This window comes from Caretta caretta, chromosome 10 (assembly GCF_965140235.1).
Source record: "Caretta caretta isolate rCarCar2 chromosome 10, rCarCar1.hap1, whole genome shotgun sequence".
Lineage (NCBI taxonomy): Eukaryota > Metazoa > Chordata > Testudines > Cheloniidae > Caretta > Caretta caretta.
The window spans coordinates 33,006,311-33,024,880 of record NC_134215.1 but is presented as its reverse complement, the minus strand read 5'-3'; the positions used below and the strand labels follow the sequence as shown (position 1 = coordinate 33,024,880).

The following is an 18,570-nucleotide window of genomic DNA, read 5'->3' as shown; positions in this document are numbered from 1 at the left end:
TTTTTGCCAGGGTATTTTTTTTTTTATACCTTTGCACTGAGTCTAGTATCCTTGAGAAACCACAGTAGGGCTTTTGTTGCACTATTCCATTTTCCTGACAGTCTCGCTAGTTCCTTTGATTCCAAGCCAACTTAATAAAAAACTTACTTTCCATAGACAATTACCCACAATACCGGCGAACACAGTCAACAATTTCTTTGGTTTTGCAACATTACACAGCCCGTCTTTCTGTCTTTTTAATACGTTTAACTTATTATTTAAGGCACAAAGACATGTTAACCCTCTAAAAATGACTACTCCACTTTTTCTGCCATGACTGCGGAGCATGCAATAGAACTTCAGAGTTACGAACGCCAGAGCCAACCACACCCCTCATTTGGAACCGGAAGTACGCAATCAGGCAGCGGCAGAGACCAAAAAAAAGAAGCAAAGATAGCACAGTACTGTGTTAAACTAAACTACTAAAAAAAAAAGGGGGGGGGAAAGCAGCATTTTTCTTCTGCATAGTAAAGTTTCAAAGCTGTATTTAGTCAATGTTCAGTTTTAATCTTTTGAAAGAACCACCGTAATGTTTTGTTCAGACTTACGAACAGCGTCCGTTCCCGAGGCGTTCGTAACTCTGAGGTTCTACTGTAGTATTCGCTTCGATTTTTGAGCATACATCTTAGAACCTTCATCTTTTTGTTTCTTTAGTCCATAAGTCTCGCCATTCCTTTGTGAGCACCTTCATAACCGCACTCTTGTCTACATAAGGGTATTTTAATATCCACCTCCTTGTTTTTTAGAGAATGCTTTGTTGCTTTAAGAAAAGGAGTATTTGTGGCACCTTAGAGACTAACCAATTTATTTGAGCATAAGCTTTCACGAGCTACAGCTCACTTCATCGGATGAATACTGTGGAAAGTACAGAAGACGTTTTTATACACACAAACCGTGAAAAAATGGGTGATTATCACTACAAAAGGTTTTCTCTCCCCCCACCCCACTCTCCTGCTGGTAATACCTTTGTCATCCATCTCATTTCCTGGTATTCCCATGTGCACCAGAATCCATGCCATTGTTACACAGAGCGCTAGAGCCCTGCGCAGATACAAAATTTTTATCCAGATCCGATCCGCAAACGTGGTCTGCAGCTATCCGCAGATATAAAGTGGATATCCTCAGATTTTCCAGGCTTTACAGGTAGCGCGCATTATTTCTGGAGTTAGGAACGTTACTTCACTGATTAGTCATTTCAGCTTTCTGAAGTTCCTGTTCTGATTGTCATTATGCCTAACAAGGAATCGGATAAAATTACAACTGTAGCCAGTCGCTCAGCTCTAATTCAAGTTAGTGCCAACATTACCCCATTAGTTCAGCTGTCAAAATGGCACATTATTCGATAGCCTTTTAGATATCTGGGTTCCAAGACTAGGAACACAGAAGACTGTTCCCACTGTACCCACGTTGTCATATTTTGATCTGTCTGTATAGACTTGGCAAAGCTGTCCCCATTTTCCATACGTAAATGCAGAAATGTCATTGGTCATAAAATGTTTGGTTTTTTTCTTCCCTCATTTTTTCTTTTTCATACAATTCCAAATCCACAAACGGGGGAATGATTGTCCAGCTATAATTGGACTTCCTATGACTAAAAAATTTTCATTCTTTCCATTTGTCTTTTGTACATGTCACCTTTACCCGTTTTTTGTCCCTGATAATATGAGGAAGTCTGTGGGATTCCATATTATTTTGTCTACTAAGCTCCCAGCAATCCTCATAAATCTGTACTTTTATTTTCATGATTCCTTTTACCTTTGCCCAAAAGGTTAGATCTAATAGTTTCATCCTTAGATTTATAGGTGTTTCTCCAGTGGCTATTGGCAGCGCATACTCTAGTGGGGTTATCATTACACCACATGCCAAGCAGAGCTTGAGCCTGAGCTGTTCCAAATTTCTAAGAATTGTTTTTGAGGCTGAATCAAAAGCTTGGCATCTGTAGTCGAAAACTGGCATCCATAAAGCTCTCTATATCATCATCAGTATCTTATCTGTATTCCATTGGCTTCCAGCTACCCTTTTAAGTAAGTTCATCCAACTTTTACACTTCTGTATGATATTATCTATGGGACTTTTCCAAGTTAATTTATTATCAAACACTACTCCAAGGAACATCAATTTTTGAACTATCTGAATTTTTTCACCATAAAAAAATAAGTCCCGTTCTTCCCAAATTTTCTTCCTGGTTAAAAGCATTCCCCTTTTTTTTGCACGTGAGAATTTCAATCCTGAATCATTTCCCCACTTGGAAATGCTCTGGAGTTTCTCATTTGTCTTTCTATGGTTACTTTACAGCTTTTGTGCTTAGTCCGTAGAGCAGTCATCTGCGAAAAGGGATGTACCTATTCCCATCTGCACACTTTCTTGTTCCTCTCTGGCTCTTTATAGAGACTAGCTGCCCTCTACCAGGCCCCATTTGAAAGGCTGTTAATGAGGCACAGGTGGGCTGGACCAATTCCCTCCTAAAGGGTCCCATCCACCCTGTGTCTCAGCTTTACTCTATGAAATCCAACCACTTGCCCCCAGCAAGGTCTTGTCTTTGCAAAGCTTCATGTTCACATTTGACCCATCTGGGCGTTTGGGGAATGACTGATGCTAGAGCATCTGAAAGCCGGGCGTTCGAGGGAAACTGCTTGGCAGCCTTAGCTCTAGAGGGCATGAGGCGGCGATCGCTGTGCTGGGTGTCTGCGACGGCGCTGTGCCTTGCTCTCTGCAGGGGAGTGAGTTTCAGAGGGACTTGCAGGCCCAGGTGCAGAAGCTGAAGGAGCAGTACGAGAAGCTGCAGAAAGCCTCGGAGAGGCTGCTGAGCAGCATGGGGGATTTCCAGGTAAGAGCAAACCCACTGCAACCTTCCAGGCACCCCCCAAGGAGGGGTCAGGGGAAGGCAGCAGGGCGCAGGGCCCCTTGTGTGCGCCTGACCAGCCTTGCTGGGTGCAGCGCTTCCTGCACCACCATTGGGGAGGCCAGCGCCCACCAGGGCACCAGCAGGGACAGCCTTTGGCCTGCCCCCCGTGTGGGGGAAGCAAGGGGGACGGCTTCTTGTGCCTTTCTCCTCACACACGCATGCTAGAGCCAGCAACAATCTGGCACTAACCAGGGAAAATTCTGGGTCCCTAATCCCAGGGGCTTTTCCTCAGGAAACTGGCCTCTGGCTGCTTTGGGACCTCATAGGGATCAGCGGGGGGAGGGGTTAAATAGTTTGTATGAGGTTTTCCCTTGGGCCCTTCATGACTCGTGGATGCCACATGTGCTGTGTGCACCAGGCATGAAGGGAGAGCTGCCCAGATTTCCAGAAGGCACTGGGACAAACACAGTTAGGCAGCTTGGTGGGGCTGCAGCACAAACATGGCTAACGCGTGGTCGTGCGGTGAGAAAAATGGCAGTGCAGACGCAGCTCAGGCCGTGCTCCTTGTCATTGCGCCTGGTGGGAACGCCACAAACCCCGCTGTGCCAGGGGGTAGATGGGGCACAAGGTGCCCAGATGGGTGGGGAAGTGACATGGCCCAATTCTTGCCACTCATGGCCACAGACCGTGGGATGATTTGTGACCCTAGCATCCACCACCACCCTGTGGCTTGGTTGGCCCTGAAGTTCTGTGCTGACTGTCCCGGCCCAGGACTGACACATACAGGCAGCTTGACACGACAGGAGAAGAATGAGGCAGAGCTTCAGGCAGTGACAGACTAAAGAAGCGCAGTCTGCTTATCTTAACAAAGAGAAGGTTAAAGAGTGACTTGATCATGGTCTCCAAGGGTTGACATGGGGAGGAGGGTTTCTGATCTAATCCAGCAGGCACAGGTAGAGTGAGAGAGACCCAGTGTCTTGAAGCCAAAGCTAGACAAATTCAGCCTTTTTTTAAATGAGGGAATTACTATTGACACAACTTGCCCAGGGACCTGGTGAATTCTCCATCCCTTGAAGCTTTTAAATCATGATTGGACACATCTTTGTAAAACAGCTGCTCTCACTCAGCCCCTAGTTCCTGGGCTGGACGCAGGAAGGTGAGGTTCTCTGCCCTGGGTTATACAGACTAGGGGATCATACTGGCCCCTTCTGGCCTTAACATCTAGGAAATGCTTGACTACAACAGTGTGTTTTGCCTGCCCACAGAACCTGCGGATGATGGTTCAGCAGCTGGACCTGAATAAAGCAGACAAAGCCCTGCTGGAGCAGGAGATGAATGTGGTGAGTGGAGACACCCATGGCACCGATCTCAGGGCTAAGGGCTTATTCCCTCCTCCCCCATAATATGTTTGGCTTTGCAGTACAGGGTCAAGCTCGGCGCTCACTGCACAAATGGCCCAGGCACAGAACACATTTCTCCCAATGGTGCTCTTGAACTTGCAGGGCACCAGTCTAGCACTTATCCCACCACATGTGGGCAGGTCCTGGAGCTTAGGAAAGAGAACAGGAAAGGATCCAGCAAAGGGAATAAATCCTGGCAGCTGCAAGCCCGGTGCCTGGACCTTAAATTCTGACCATGGTGCATAGAGTGGCCCAGCCTTTCCCTGGGGATCTCAGTTAGCCCCGGGTGCTGCTCTCCTTGCAGGCTCTCAGTGGGTGCTGCGACTACCTGATCTCAGAGCAGAAGGCATTCCCTCTGCTACGGCTGAGATGAATTTCTCAGTATCTCTAATTCTCTCTCTCTCCTGCTGTGAATGGAGCTGGGTCCTTTGAAGTGTAGCCTAGTCACCTAGGAAGGAGGAGGAGGATAGGTATCTCTGTTGCTTTAGGACCAGGGCCTTAGTGCTAGGCATTTAACCCTTTCTGTTTCTTGCCTGGGTCAGGGACACCACCCATCTCTGACTGAGCCCCAGGGATCTGCCCCTCTTTTCACCCTCCCAACCCTAGCCTTGCCCTGCCACCACTGCCTGTCTCCTGGGCAGTCCCATCCTCTCCATGATGGGATGGGAGCTCTCAGCACCGTGCAAGGATTGTGCAGCACCTGGTAGAACTAGGGCAAGAGAGATGGGATCCTGCAGTTGGTACCAAATCCAGGTCTCCCATTACATAAATCCTGCCTCCTCACCACCGGTCTGGGCCCGAGGCCTGAGGAACCTGGACCAGCCTTAAATTGTGGCAGAATTCCTCCAGAAACTGCTTCCTTTCAGCTCCTCAGCTCACACCCCTTACAATGCCTTTGCCCACATGCTAAACCCAACTCTGTCCTTAGCGATGCTGCACATGCAGCCTACACAGAGCTCAGCAACCTCTGCTGCCGAATTGCAGCCCCCACCCCTTGCACTGAGGGAAAGTCCTAGCTTGTAGGGTATCTTCTTTGTAGGCTGCAGCCATGTGGCAGGGGCAGTGGAATCCCAAACCACACCAGGTCTGAGTCCCTGCATCACAGCCACTTAGGATGGGACCAGCCCTTTAAAACGCTGCCTCTCCACTAGAAAGCAGACAAGAGTGCGCTGGAGGCCATGGTGAACCATGGGGAGCTGCAAAGCGCCACTACTCAGCTGAACGAGATGATGCAGGATCTGCTGCAGAAGATGTCCCTGCAGGACAACGATTGGCAGAAGGCGCTGGAGAAGCTGTTCAGTGACGTGGACTCCAAGGTAGCAGCTTCACCGGGGAGGGAGGGAATGGTCAGCGCATGAAATCACTACACTCCAGAGCAAGTGGGTGCAGGGGCCTGGGGTACAAGCAGCAGTTGAATAGGGTGTAAAGCACCATCAGCCTGATCTTCCTTTCACACCGTGTAAATGGAAAGACTCCAGACTCTGCTGGAGTGAAACTGGTGTGAGACCAGGATCACTCTCCCTAGTGCCCCCCTTCCCTGCAGCCAGCTCCCTGGGTAAAAAGAATGCTGCTTGGGGACAGGCTGACCAGCCCCCCTCTGTGTGAGGGGCAGGGGATCAAGGGAGCATGTAGGCCAGGCCCGGTTCTGTTCCTCCCAGGTAAATGCAGTCACTCCCAATGGAAGCAGGATCTGGTCCACATACTCCCTTCTACCTCAGGGCTGCTTTGAGCTCTACTGCCCTGGCCCCAGGGCACTGATGTGGCAGGGGTCTCCCCACAGAGGGAGCGTGCTGCCCCTGCTTCTGAGTCTTGTGCTGATGCTTCACTGAGGGATCCATTCAGCTGACACAGGGAAGGAGAGGAAAGGGCACAGGCCTGGGCTCCATTCTCTAATCACTGCTGGCTGCACTGTGCTCTGATGGGCTTATCTGCCCTGCCAGCAGCCGGAAGGGACTGATTCCATCTTTGCTTATTGTCTGTCCCAAAACCCTGATTTGGGGTAGGCAGAAATTGCACTTTTCCTTGTTCACCTTCAGTCCGGACTGACTGATTAGGCTCGGGACTTAGCTGAGGGTTTTGTCGTGTCCTTCCATTGAAGACCCACATATCAAAATACTGTCCATGGAAACTACAGCTCCATGTATGTTCGTTAACAGTTCTGCTGTCCTTCTGTGAAAACATTCGGGTGCACTAGCAATCCCAAAAGGGAAACTTCATATGCAAAATTCCCCAAAGGGTGTGATAAATGTACTCAGTTTAGCACTTTCTTTGGCTAAAGGAATTTGCTAGAGTACACTTGAGACATCCAGTTTGGAGAATATTGTAGCTCCTTTCACTTCGGGGGGGGGAGGAAGTCATCCCATGTTGGGAGGATATATTTTTCTCTGACAACTGCTTCATTCAGTCTTTTCAGATCCACAGAGATTCGTATCTTTCCATTTTTCTTTGTACCCAGTACCAGCGGGGCACACCATGCTGTTGGTTCAGACATTTTCTCGATGTGCCAATCCGCTCCATTCTCTATAACTCAGTTTCTACTTTATGAAGTAATGAGATAGGAAGCCTGCCTGTCGTAGGGTTTAGCATTGTCTCTTCAGGTGATTTATATTGGAGCTCCTTTCAAAAGTCCAATATCACAAAATATTCCAAGTTCTTCCGCCTTTCTCACTGGGCCCATCAAGGGTGCCACACTGCAACTGAGAAGGCTATTGGTCTGTGGTCCTTTGATCACATACATTCTGAATGCACGGCTTCTGTAAGTTGTTTCTGTGGTGAACTGGCCCTTGCAGTTCACAACACCTCCGGGGCTAGACAGAGTAGTGTCAGGTGACTTCAGCTCTGGAAGGGGTTCAAGGTGATTGTAAATCCCTTCTGAGATGACTGTCAGCTCCTGAGTCAATTTTAAAGCCAATAGTCTTGCCATGAATATTCAGTTTCACGCTCCAGGCAGATTCTGTATCATCACAAGTGATAGATCCCAGAAGCCATGGCCCTTGAGTCAACTCTTTGACTGCTTTTGTGCAGCAAACAGCTGCAAAGTGTCCATATTTTGTGCATGTATTACACTGTGAGCCTCTGGCTGGACATGCATCATTTCTTGGGATATGACTTTTTCTACACTGTGTGTACGGAGGCTGGAATTTGACTCTCTTAGCCTGGGATTTCCGTCTCCTTGTCCCAGGGGTTTCATGATAATGACTTTTAACAATCAACTGTGTGTTTATAGCTTCTAAGCTAGTTTCAGGTTTTTCAAGTTGCTCCTGTCTTTTGATTCTGCTGTTTGACTAGTTCAGACTGCTTTGTTATCTGTATAGCTGTAGCTACGGTTAAATCTGTCTTCAACTGTAGCTGCTATGAAAGATTTTATCTGTTAATCCAATAAAGAACCTGTCTCTGATATTTTCATGTTCTGCAATCCCAGTTTTCAGTTAATGCATGCAGAACTCTTATAAAAAATTCAACGTTTTCCCATGGTTGATGAATTCTCTGGTGAAAACATGCTCTTTCATAAACCACATTTCTCTGAGGTATAAAGTATGCATCAAACATAGCCAGAACCCTTTCCTAGTCATCTTTGTGCCTGTCTTCAGTAAACTGAAAGGATTTAAAGATATGCTTTGCCTGCTTCTCCATAGTATAAATTAAAGATGATAACTGTGTATCTCCAGTTAACTGGTGGAGCTTTGTAGTGATTTGAAATCTTGCAAAATACTGCTTCCAGTCTGTCCACTGTGAAGGTTTGTCAAAGCTGAAGTTCTCTAGGGCATTGAAGAGTGGCATGTGGACAAACTCCTGCAACCTTTGTTGCTTTGTTCCTTCTGTTTGTTCCCCTCTGGCACTAGCTTACTTCTGACACCATGTCATGTACTTCTTGTACATGATAGGTTGCAGGGCTGCTACTAGCACGTCAAGCTTCTGTATCAGATACGGACTGACTACAGAGCTTACTTCTCAGAGAGATGCACATCAGATGTGTTCACTATGAGATCCTTCAGTGCTCTGCCAGGTATGACTGAGGTTAGCTTAAATAAGGTCTTTTACAGACAGTGCCATCTAATGGCTGAACAGTATAATACAGGTTTCAGTTTAGCATTCCATTACAGGGGGAGTAAAGTGCAGACTGACAGAGATGCCTGCTGCTGCTGGCAGGGCTCCTTTCTTGGTCACCTGGCTTCTCTCTCCCCCATCCCTATGCAGTTGGACCACATGGCCCTGGACCCTCTGCGGAAGCAGCTGGAGGAAGTGTGGAAGTTCATTAAGAAGTATTTGAGTGAGGGCCCCCGCTTTGATGCTGATAGTGCCGCTGGCTTTAAAAGGTGAGTGGGTGAGAGGCAGGGTCCTGAGAAGGGGAGCAGAGTATTGGGCCCTTCCTCTGGCTCTACCTTGGAGAGATCACAAAGGAACAGCTGGGCTGTGCCCCGCCAAGGACTGCGTGGGTAGACAGCCCAGAGTCGAGGGCTGCACTTTGCTGGGTAAAATGGAGCCAAAGGCAGCCACGCTCATAGAGATGCGTCCAAGAGAACTACTCGTCCCAGCAAGAAATGCTGCATCCTGCAGGTAGCCACCAAACTCCTTGCATCATGAGGGAGCCCTGATTGCCTGCTGGGAGCTGTAATCTCATTGGGCACCTCCCTTGAAAGACAAGGGCAGCTGCGGGAGCATTGCAGACACAGAGGCTTACAGGCAGGACTTCACCAGCCCTGCCATGACCAATGCTCTGGATTCTAACAGGCTTGTCAGTATCATGTTTGATAGACTCTGGCTTTGTGCGCGGTCAGTCACAAACCCTTAGTCATGGGAGGTCCTGCTCTCTCCTGAAGCTCAGGATTTAACCTGGCAGCTTGCAAGGTTCTCAGTGAAACTGGAGCAGCTGCTCCACATCCCCTCCAGCAGCCCCCACACACAGGGCCCATAGTGTCAAAAGCTAAGCACAGGTTGGCCTCCTCGACATCTGCTGCAAATGCTCAGTCTCACCTAGAATGTTTGGAAAATGGAGTTAATAGTTCTCTTTCCTCTGTTACTCATGCTCAAGGCAAGAATGACTGACCTGAGTTCCTGGGGCAGATTCATAGAGTGGACTTTAGAAAGCCAGGCTGGTCAGTGCACAGAGCACTGGGCTGGGACTCAGGTGAACTGGCTTCTGGTCTTGGCTCTGCTCCTGACCTGCTGCGGGACCTTGAATAAGTCACTTCCCCACTTTGGTTCCTCCTTCCCCTTTGTACAGTATAAGCTCTTCAGGGCAGGGACTGGCTCTCACTGTGCATGTCCAAGGTCCTGATCTCATTTGGGATCTCCAGGTGCTACCATAATACAAATCAAAAGAAATGTGTTTCTAAGCTACCGTCAATGCCACCTGTGAGCTTTGCGGTAGGCTACAGCTTAGCATGAGCATGGCATAAGGCGAGTCGCTGTGTCTGTTTCAGGCAGCTCTTTGAACGAGTGAAGTGCATTTCCTGTGACAGACCCGTGGCCATGATGACTGGGCCGTGAGTATCAAGCAATGCCCCATTTCCTGCAGTTCTGGCTGAGCCAGGCGAGCACAAGATGTTTCCCCTAGAGGGCACTGTTTGACTTTTTTTCATACCGTTACTTTTGTGCAGGCACCTGGTGACAGTCCGAAAAGCAAATCTGCTCTCACGGCCACGTCCGGCTAGTGCCAACGGTTACGAGTACCTGGCACTCAAGCAGCGAGCAAGGTGAGCAATTCCCCAGGGAGCTGGAGGTCCCCAGCATGGCTAAAACAGCCAGGAGGCTTCTCTCGTGTAGTTGCGTCTGATGAGGGACGTGCCATGTACCTGGCTGTTCCCGGGCCTGCATGGGGGACTCCTCACATGCCGCCTGTGTACTTCCCAGCCCTTTAATTCAGGTGCCCGGCTCACCACATGCAAGCACAGGCTGATCCATGCAGAGCCCTGCTCATCCGCTTTCCTCTGGGAGACTGGCTGATTCTTGGCTGGTCAAGGTCAGGGTTCTGCAGCGGACTGGCTGCTTTCTCCTTCCCCAGGGAGCAAGTTGTAGAGGGCAATGACGGGCGTGAAATGACTAGCCATGGGCAGCTCTCCTCCCAGCAGTGCTGGCAATGCCAGGCACATGCCGCCTACCCCATCAAGCGATTGTCCAAGGTGAAGGCTCTTACCACCATGTACCCCTACGGAGACCCGACAGTCCTCACCTACGATAACGTAAGCCAGCCCGTGTTGCCCTGTGTTTTCCCCTCCCATGCTAATCTCAGCACAGCACTTCCCTTTAGACCAGTCGGCTTGGGGCCACTTCTCCACTGGAGAGTCAGGCCAAGGGCCAGCATGGGGAGATGGGGCCACCAGAAGAACCTGCTGGAGGGGATTGATCTGACGGGGGGGCAGGGAGGGCAGTAGCTGTGGGTGAGAGGGAGGTGGGTGGCAGAGGGGAGAGGAAGAGATTAGCAGCGGGGAGGAAGTCAGGGCCCCCGGTGTGAGGAGAGCAGCATTCAGGTGAGATCTCCATGCACATTGTGTTCTTCCCTGCAGAGCGAAGTGGATATCCTGGGCATCAACGGAGTTCTCTACAAGGGTAGGGTGAGCTCACAGCTGGCAAACCGGAGTGTCTCTCTGGAGAAGGAGTTCTCAGGTTGGTTGGAGGGGCAGCTCCTCTGGCAGAGGGTGTGGGGCAGGGCGAGGGGTTCAGCCCACAGGCTAAACGCAGCTGGGGCCACTTGCGCTTTTAGAGTGGAGATGCGGAGATGACCCCACCCCCAGCATGCAATGGACTAGCTCCAGGCACTCGAGCTACTCAGCCCAAAATGGACATTGCATGCTGGGCTCTGTAGTCAGCATGGGTGGCCCTAAAGATGAAGGGGGCTGCTATCAGCTCCATTGTATAAATGTTCTATGTGGCCGTAGTGGGTTCCCCACAGCCGCCTGGGCTGGGCATTTTGGGCACCGCAGGGTAGCTGATGGACATACACCATGTGCCCAGCCCGACTGAGTGCGGCCATGAGGCATGAGCGGAGCATGCTGTGGGGAGTGCCGTGTGGACAGCAACTCAGACATTCCTGTGGGGGCGTCACATGAATCCCTGGCCCCACCCCATTCCATACACCCAGGGCCAGAGCGCAAGATGGCTGCTTGGGGGTGAGATCTCCTCCCGGTAGGCTTGCACCCCCAGTCTTGCTCTGTCCTGGGGCTGTCCCTGCTGGGCTGGCTCCCCCTCCCCCCGCACTCCCCGTACTGCTTGGACACGGATTTAGCCTCTTGCCACGCTAACTGGTCTCTTTCAATTCTTCTCTCTGCAGGAGCAAAGACCCCCCGGCCACCCTCCAAACATGGGATGGAAAGAACGCACTCCGCCACCTCCTATGGCAGCCACTATGTGTCACCCTATGCATGTGAGTGCTGGTGTCCCTGCAGGGTGGCATTCCCAGGGGCTGGTCAGGGCCTGCATCTGTTGCGCGTCTCCTGGCTCCAGAGCTCTGCTCTGTGAGTGCACAGTGAAATACGTGACTGTGATGGCAGGGGGAGTGCATCCAGCAGGCTCCTGACATGGGGAACAGCCAGGGTCACACAGCGCAACAATATTCTTGTGTACTAGCCGCCACACAAGCTGTGCAGAGTCAGGGAATGCAGGTGGAGGGAGCAGGGCATGGGCAAGGGGCAGTGGGAAAGACGTCACGCGCGGGGGCGTGACACTCTATGGAGATCTGGTAGTGGCTGCAGTGCAGAAGGCTCTCGCACCAAGGGGGTGGGGGATTGTGGGGAGGGTTGTGCAGCGGCACAGGGTGGGTGGGTGCTGGATGAGCAGAGGCAGTAGGGAGGAGACTAAAGCAAGGAGGGGCAGGGTCTGGAGGCAGTCTGGAGCAAATTCAGGAGCGGGTCTGCAACTATGCAGGGTCGATCGGAGCTTCAGAGACTTGCAGGTGGTGGAGAGGAGAGTGAGCTGCTAGGCCAGGCAGCCGGCTTGCTGCCCTGGAGCAGCGCAGAGCTCAGCCGCCCTCCGCCAGTGGCCGGCAGACCCAACTGGGGACGTGGCTCTCCCAGGTGGACCTGGTGGCTGCTGTCCGTGTCGATGTCAGGGGGTGGGGTTGGCTAGATAGTGAAGGGCAGGGTCACACGACCATCACCAATCTGCCATCCATCACCAACCTGGTGCCAGGCAGCTCCTGGCGGTGAGAGTGGTGTGGCTGTGTCAGCCACATGCAAGGCCGCCAGAGGAACCCCACTGAGGTCAGCGCTGGAGGGGGGCAGGAACCAGGCCCTGGCTCTAGCTCGCAACAGCCGTCACATCACTGTGGGCTCTGGCCCACTCAGCTCATCATCCCATGGGCAGAGTCATGGCTGGGGGGGGGGAGGCAGATCCCTGGAGCCTCCACACAGCACCCCCTGCAGACCAGCCCCAATCCCTACCCCAGGCTGCCAGGGATCTTGGCGGTGGGCAGGCTTCCCTGTCTCGCCCCCTTGAACTCCAGGGGTGGCTATAAAGCCGCCCCCTTGCCAGCTGGTGGCCACGACTCCCTGGGGCTGGGGCCACCTTGAGTCACCCAGCCTGTGGGCTAAGCGTGTTTTCTTCCCTCGGTGTGTTGCAGCCTCTGTTGTCCGGATGAGGGCCACGACCGCAGGGAGCAAGTCGCAGCCTGCCCAAGAGCTGCCGGCCAGCATGGTGCGGGTGAAGACCGAGCTCCCCCCGGGGCAGCTGCCGAGCGAGGGGGGCGTGGCCAGCCTGTGAGCCGCAAGGGGCTGTGGCAGTTCCATGGGCCCCGCCCCCCCCTTCCTTTACCCACCATTCCTTGTGTAAATACTGTGCTATGTCGCTGTGCGGGACGGCCATCCCCAGGCGTTCCTGCTGCACATGGCCCCTGGACGGCATCGCCAGTGGGCCAGACCCACCGTCTCCCGTACAACCGGGCCAGCGAGCGGGGTTTCTTACTGGGCAGGGCACGCTCCATGCAGCAGGGACTCACCAGCCATCAGCTCCACCAGGAGCTCTACTGGGGGCAGCCATGCGGGGGGGGCAGGATGGGGGCAGGGAGGGCTGCCCCTGACAGAATGTGTCACCTCATTATAAACCAGTCGCTCCCCCAGACCAACCAGTTCTGCCTTAACACAGAGTCACAGGCAGGATCCACGAGGCACAGAGGGACCCCTGGGGCAGAGCCGAGCCAACCGCCCACCAGCAGGATCCCCAGGCCGTGGGAGCTTGTGATGAGTCCCAAAGGCTGCCCTGCTCAGGGACCTGTGGCTAGCTTGGCTGCTGAATCGTTATAATGATCACCCAGGTCCAGGCGTGTTGCATTGAGGTCAGGGGAGCTCCTCTGGGTCTGCAGGGGGGAGATCTCTGGCCCTTACACAGTCGTCTAGCCTCCCTCCCTCCCCCTTACCTGGGTTCCCAGGAGAATTCCCTCCCTCTGTCCTGCCACCACCAGACCAGCAGGCTCCTGCTACTGTCGCCTCCAGGGCCCCATACGTCTCCAACAAACTGGGTCCCTCCACCAAGTGCAGCACTCCTGGCACATGAGGATCTGGACCTCCAGCAGGGTGCATCACTGCATGGATCACCTTGATCCGCGAGGCACCGAGGCCTGGGGTTCTGAACAAGAGCCCAAGCACGGCAGCACGTGCAGGCCTCCACCAGACAGCGCCAGATCGGATTGCTGTTCCTGGGCCTGTCCACACTCCAGACCCAGCAGGGGCCCTTTGGTTTGGCCTGCGAACACACTCCCCTTTTCCCTCACAGCGCTGGGCTTGGAAAGCAGGCACCCCAGAGCTGCTGCCCGCCCTCGCAGCTGTGCATTCACAACAGACTAACTTAAGGGACTCCATAAAGTTTTCACTTTTCTAAGCGGCTTTGGGTGGGATCGTTTCATGCTGGCGCCAAGGGGAGAACCCCACTGCAGGTGGTGAGAGGTTACTGATCACATGCTTGTTGAGGCCTGGGCGCTGGGCCACAGGGCATGAGGGATGGCTGGGAACATCCCCTCTTACCATGAGCAGCATCTTGCAGCCTATGCCTGCAGAGCTGTTGGGGCCAATGCTGACCCGGTTTATACCAGTGTAAATCTGGAGTAACCCCCCAAAATGACAGGAGTTACACCAGCGTGAGATCAGTGACCAGTCCTTTGCCTCGAGGTCAGAGTTTCTAATCCAGTCCAAGCATGGGAAGAGAAAAGCCGTTCCCACCTGGCAGCTTAGTGCTGGCCTTGGTCCATCTTGTAGTACTCAGTGTCACACCAGGCCAGCGAGGCCAAGGATAAGAGGGCCATGGCGGCAGAACAGTGAGGCACATTGGTGCTGTCCCTGTTTTGTGGCCTCAGGGGTAGCGTGTCAGTCCAGTGCCATATTCCCCCACACACTGAGGAAGGTAGTTCGCTGGCTGCAGTGGTTTGAAATCACTAGACTCTGTCTCTTCTACCGGGGACTAGTTCTGCCTTTGCTCACACTCATGTACACCAATTGTCCCTCCATTATGGGTAGGGGAGAAAAGGTGGAGAGAGGTGAAGTGACTTGCCCAGGACTGAAAGGAGGAGTTGGTGGCAGCGGTAGGATTAGAATGCAGACGATCCTGGCTCCCAGGCATCTGCACAGCCCTGCACCTCTGAGAGAATGGCATGCTCTTGTCCACAAGTCAGGCCTGCAGTGTTGGTGCCGGTACTTGGGGAAAGCTAGCTGGGAAGGACTGAGAGCATCATGGAGCAGAGTCCGTGGCCAGTGCATTGGGCCACGAGAGCTGGTCCTGGAGCAATGCCTGCACCAATGCAGGTGCCAGAGTACTCAGCCAGTGGCAGCAGCATTGCTAAGGCGCAGAAGCATTGATATTTAACAGTGGGCTCCCTCTGACAGAGCCACGCCACACGTTGTTCTGAGAACAGGTGTCCTTGTCAAGCAAACGCAGAGAGCAGAAGACAGCAGGACAGTCGTGTAGTGCGTTCCTGCCAGCCACTGTCAGCGTCAGGCCTACCCAGAGTGGGAATTGCATTTGTAAAATTCAGCCTGGCAAGTGGCTCCTGTTGTGCGAAGCGTGGGCACTGCCAGTGTCGCTTCTGGCTCAGCCAGAGCCTCTCTCAGGCACTGAGGCCTGGTGGTTCGGGCACTGGCCTGGCGGAGCCCTGCACTGCCTGATTCTGAGTGGCCTAGGATAAAAAAAGTCTGCTCTGAGTCAGGCAGAGCAGGGCCTTGAAGCCGGCTCCCCCTCCCGCCTTCCCGGACATTTCAACACAATCCCGATCCGTTTCACAACAGAGCAAGGGGCTGGGGTTGGCCCAATGAGGAACTGAAACAAATGATGAAACCTATCAAAGTTGCCATGAAGCAGACTGTCGTCTCCCGGTCAGTGCTAGTCACATGCTTAGCAATCTTCTGCCTGTGGCCAATGCTCTGGGCTCCATGCTGGCTGGTTTGGGCCCAGGCTGGAAGCCCTGGCAGCCTGCAATCCCAAGGACCGTGCCATGCAGCTAGATCAACCATGGACCCAGGCAGGACAGATGGGGCTGCGTGTCAATGGTTTGTTTCTCTCTGCAGTGAGAGACCCTAGTGGGTGCTTTGGCCAATTGCCCATCTGTCATGAGGGCTCTTGGGAGAGGAGACTGCAAGGGGTCGGGGTGCAGAGGTCCCATTTCCACGAGGCCCAGCAGGGGATAGTCTCTGCTTTCCCAGCATGTGGCTGAGGTTGGCACATGAACAAGAGCGAGCCAGCTCAGGCCCTGTCCGGACAAGGCCAGAATGATGCTTGTAGGTTTTGGATGGAGCCTGGGGAAATGGCGCAGCAGAGGAAGGTGGGGTTCCAGCCCTTTGTCCAGCCAGTCTGCACAGTGGGGAACTCCTCATTTGCTCCTGGCCCCATAAGGCAGTGGTTTTCAAACTGTGGGTCATGGCCCAGTACTGGGTCATGGAATACAGTATAAGGCACTGGGTCGTGGTGGTTATGATCAACACCGCTGACCTGGCTGTTAAAAGTCCCGGCAATGGTGCTGCCCGGCTAAGACAGGCTAGTCCCTACCTATTCTGACACCGTGCTGCACCCTGGAAGCAGCCAGCAGCAGGTCCGGCTCCTAGACTTGAGGACCAGAGGGCTCCGCACACTGCCCCCGCCCTGAGCACCAGCTCTGCTCTCCCATTGGCCAGCAGCTGCGGGGGGGGGGGGGGGGGGGGAGTCTGTGGATGAGAGCCACACGGAGCCGCTTGTGCACCTCCACCTAGGAGTCAGACCTGCTGCTGGCTGCTTCCAGGGTGCCGCGTGGTCCGTGCTGCCAGGACAGGCAGGAAGCCTGCCTTAACACCCCTGCTGCACCGCTGATCAGGAGCCGTCCAAGGTAAGACCATGCCCCAATCTCCTGCCCCAGCCCTGAGCTCCCCCCAAACCCAGATCCCCTTCCTGCACCCCAAGCCCCTCATCCAAAGCCCCACCCCAGAGCCTGCACCCCCAGCCCAGAGCCAAGTAGTCACCAAGAAGGAGTTGGAAGAATCACAAAAGCCAGGTCCCATAAGCAAGAATCACGGTCAGAGTCAGGCCAGGGTTGGAGATCAGAAGCAATAAGAGGCTAGAATCAGGAGGCAAGGTCAGAGTCAGGCTGGAGTCAAAGACTGGAGATCAGGCAAAGTCTGGTGTTGCAGCAGGCCAAAGCCTGTGTGGTTGCCCAGACAACTTCAGGCAACCCCGTGGTTTAATATGGCAGTTGGCCAATCAGCAGGCTACAGGGTACCGTCAAACTGGGTGTCTTGGGTGGTACTTCCTGTGGCACCTACTCTCCACAGTGCCCCCGGCTGTGCTTCCATGCGGTCTCCTGGTGGCACTGTGAGAACATCAGCTGTTCCAGGCTGTACAGACCCAGATTCTAGTCCCCTGATCCTTACATCACCTTCCTCTGGGTGGGCGCTGAGCTAGGTTTATCTGGGTGGCCTTGATTAAACCTTTCTACCAGGTCAGCAGCATGGACAGAAGGTTTCCAGGAGCACTCTTCAGGACCATTGCCCTTCCACTTGATTAGATAGTACAGTCTCTCCCTCTAGAGTCAAGGATAGTCCCTTTTCACATCTCCAAAGTGGTCCTTAAGCTCCTCCTGGATATGATGAATTCACTGGATCCAGTTGGCAGCTGCAGGGTTCAGGGAGACTGCTGGCAAGGCTGGGTGGAAGCGAGAGTGGAAACCATAATTGGCAAAGAAGGGACTCTGCATTGTGTATGAGAACTCAGCATACAGAAGGAGTAAGAACCAGTTGTCTTTATGATAGTTGACAAAGCTTTTCAGGTATTGCTCTACTACTTGGTTTACCCTCTCTGGCTGCCCATCTGTCTGGGGATGGTATGTGGAGCAGGTAAAAGCACGAATGTTGATTAGCCAGAGCACTTCATGTCAAAATCATGACATAAATTGCAGGCCTCAGTTTGAAGTGATACAGTCTGGAAACCCATGAAGGCAGACTACATGATCAGTTCATCTAGAACAGTCAAGACCACTGTGTGGCCAACAGAGTCATGATGAAGTTCAGGGTGATTGAGGCCCAGGGTCTAGATAGGGTCTCCAGAGGTACTAGAGTGCCAAGGGGCTTAGCATGTGGCATCTTGGTGCATGCACACAGCTCACAAGAATTAGCAGTCCTGGACTGACTTCAGCTTGCATACATGGCCATCAGAAGAAATGGCTACCTTAAGACCTTCCACATGGCTTCCCAAAGTGGCCTGCCAATGGAGGTCATGACAGAGATGGAGCACTTCTAGCTGGGAGTGCCCCGGTGGAATGTATATGCACCCATCAAGGTAGGTTATCCCATCCTGTGTGGAGTGTTGCATCTTGGTTCTGGCTTTTGTTTGCTCAGACTGTTCTGTCACCTCCTAGGCTAATGGATTGCCCTGCAAAGCAGACCAGATTGGATCAAGCAAGTCTTGGTGTATTGTGACACTGAGAATGTTGCAAGGTTTTAGGAGACCTTAGGTTTTAGGGTGGTTCTTGGCTAGCTCCTTGCCCTCTTGGTAGTATTCGCCCTTTCGGGATAAGGCATCAGCTTTCCCGTTCCTGGTTCCCAGGCAATAGGTGATGACAAAAATCAAACTGAGGGAAGAATAATGCCCACCTGAGCTGTCTTTGGTTCAAGGCTCATGCCTTCCACACATATGCAAGGTTCATATGGTACGAAAAGTATGGTACTTGCTCTGAGTGTCAGGCTCCCTTCAGGTGATAGTGCCATTCTTTGGAGGATGATTTGTTTGCAAGTAGTTCCTTATCCAATATTTCATAATTCCGTTCAGCAGGGGTGAGTTTTCGGGAGTGGTAGGTGCAGGGGTGCAGGACTTGCTGTGGACCATGCCTCTGGGAGAATATCA

The 18,570-nt window shown here is 52.7% G+C and overlaps 1 protein-coding gene across 1 annotated transcript in view; it reads left to right on the top strand.

The window, feature by feature from the left end:
* The window catches only part of C10H16orf96 (chromosome 10 C16orf96 homolog), a 33,158-nt gene extending 16,765 nt beyond the window's left edge, over nt 1–16,393 (top strand). Inside the window, exons 7-16 of the mRNA XM_048866581.2 lie at nt 2,756–2,866; nt 4,150–4,224; nt 5,436–5,600; nt 8,482–8,600; nt 9,708–9,770; nt 9,885–9,980; nt 10,289–10,466; nt 10,791–10,890; nt 11,555–11,647; nt 12,842–16,393. Coding sequence (XP_048722538.2) covers nt 2,756–2,866; nt 4,150–4,224; nt 5,436–5,600; nt 8,482–8,600; nt 9,708–9,770; nt 9,885–9,980; nt 10,289–10,466; nt 10,791–10,890; nt 11,555–11,647; nt 12,842–12,981 — 1,140 coding nt within the window. The 3' untranslated portion in view covers nt 12,982–16,393. The remainder of the gene's footprint in view (nt 1–2,755; nt 2,867–4,149; nt 4,225–5,435; nt 5,601–8,481; nt 8,601–9,707; nt 9,771–9,884; nt 9,981–10,288; nt 10,467–10,790; nt 10,891–11,554; nt 11,648–12,841) is intronic.
* Nucleotides 16,394–18,570: the final 2,177 nt, after the last annotated feature.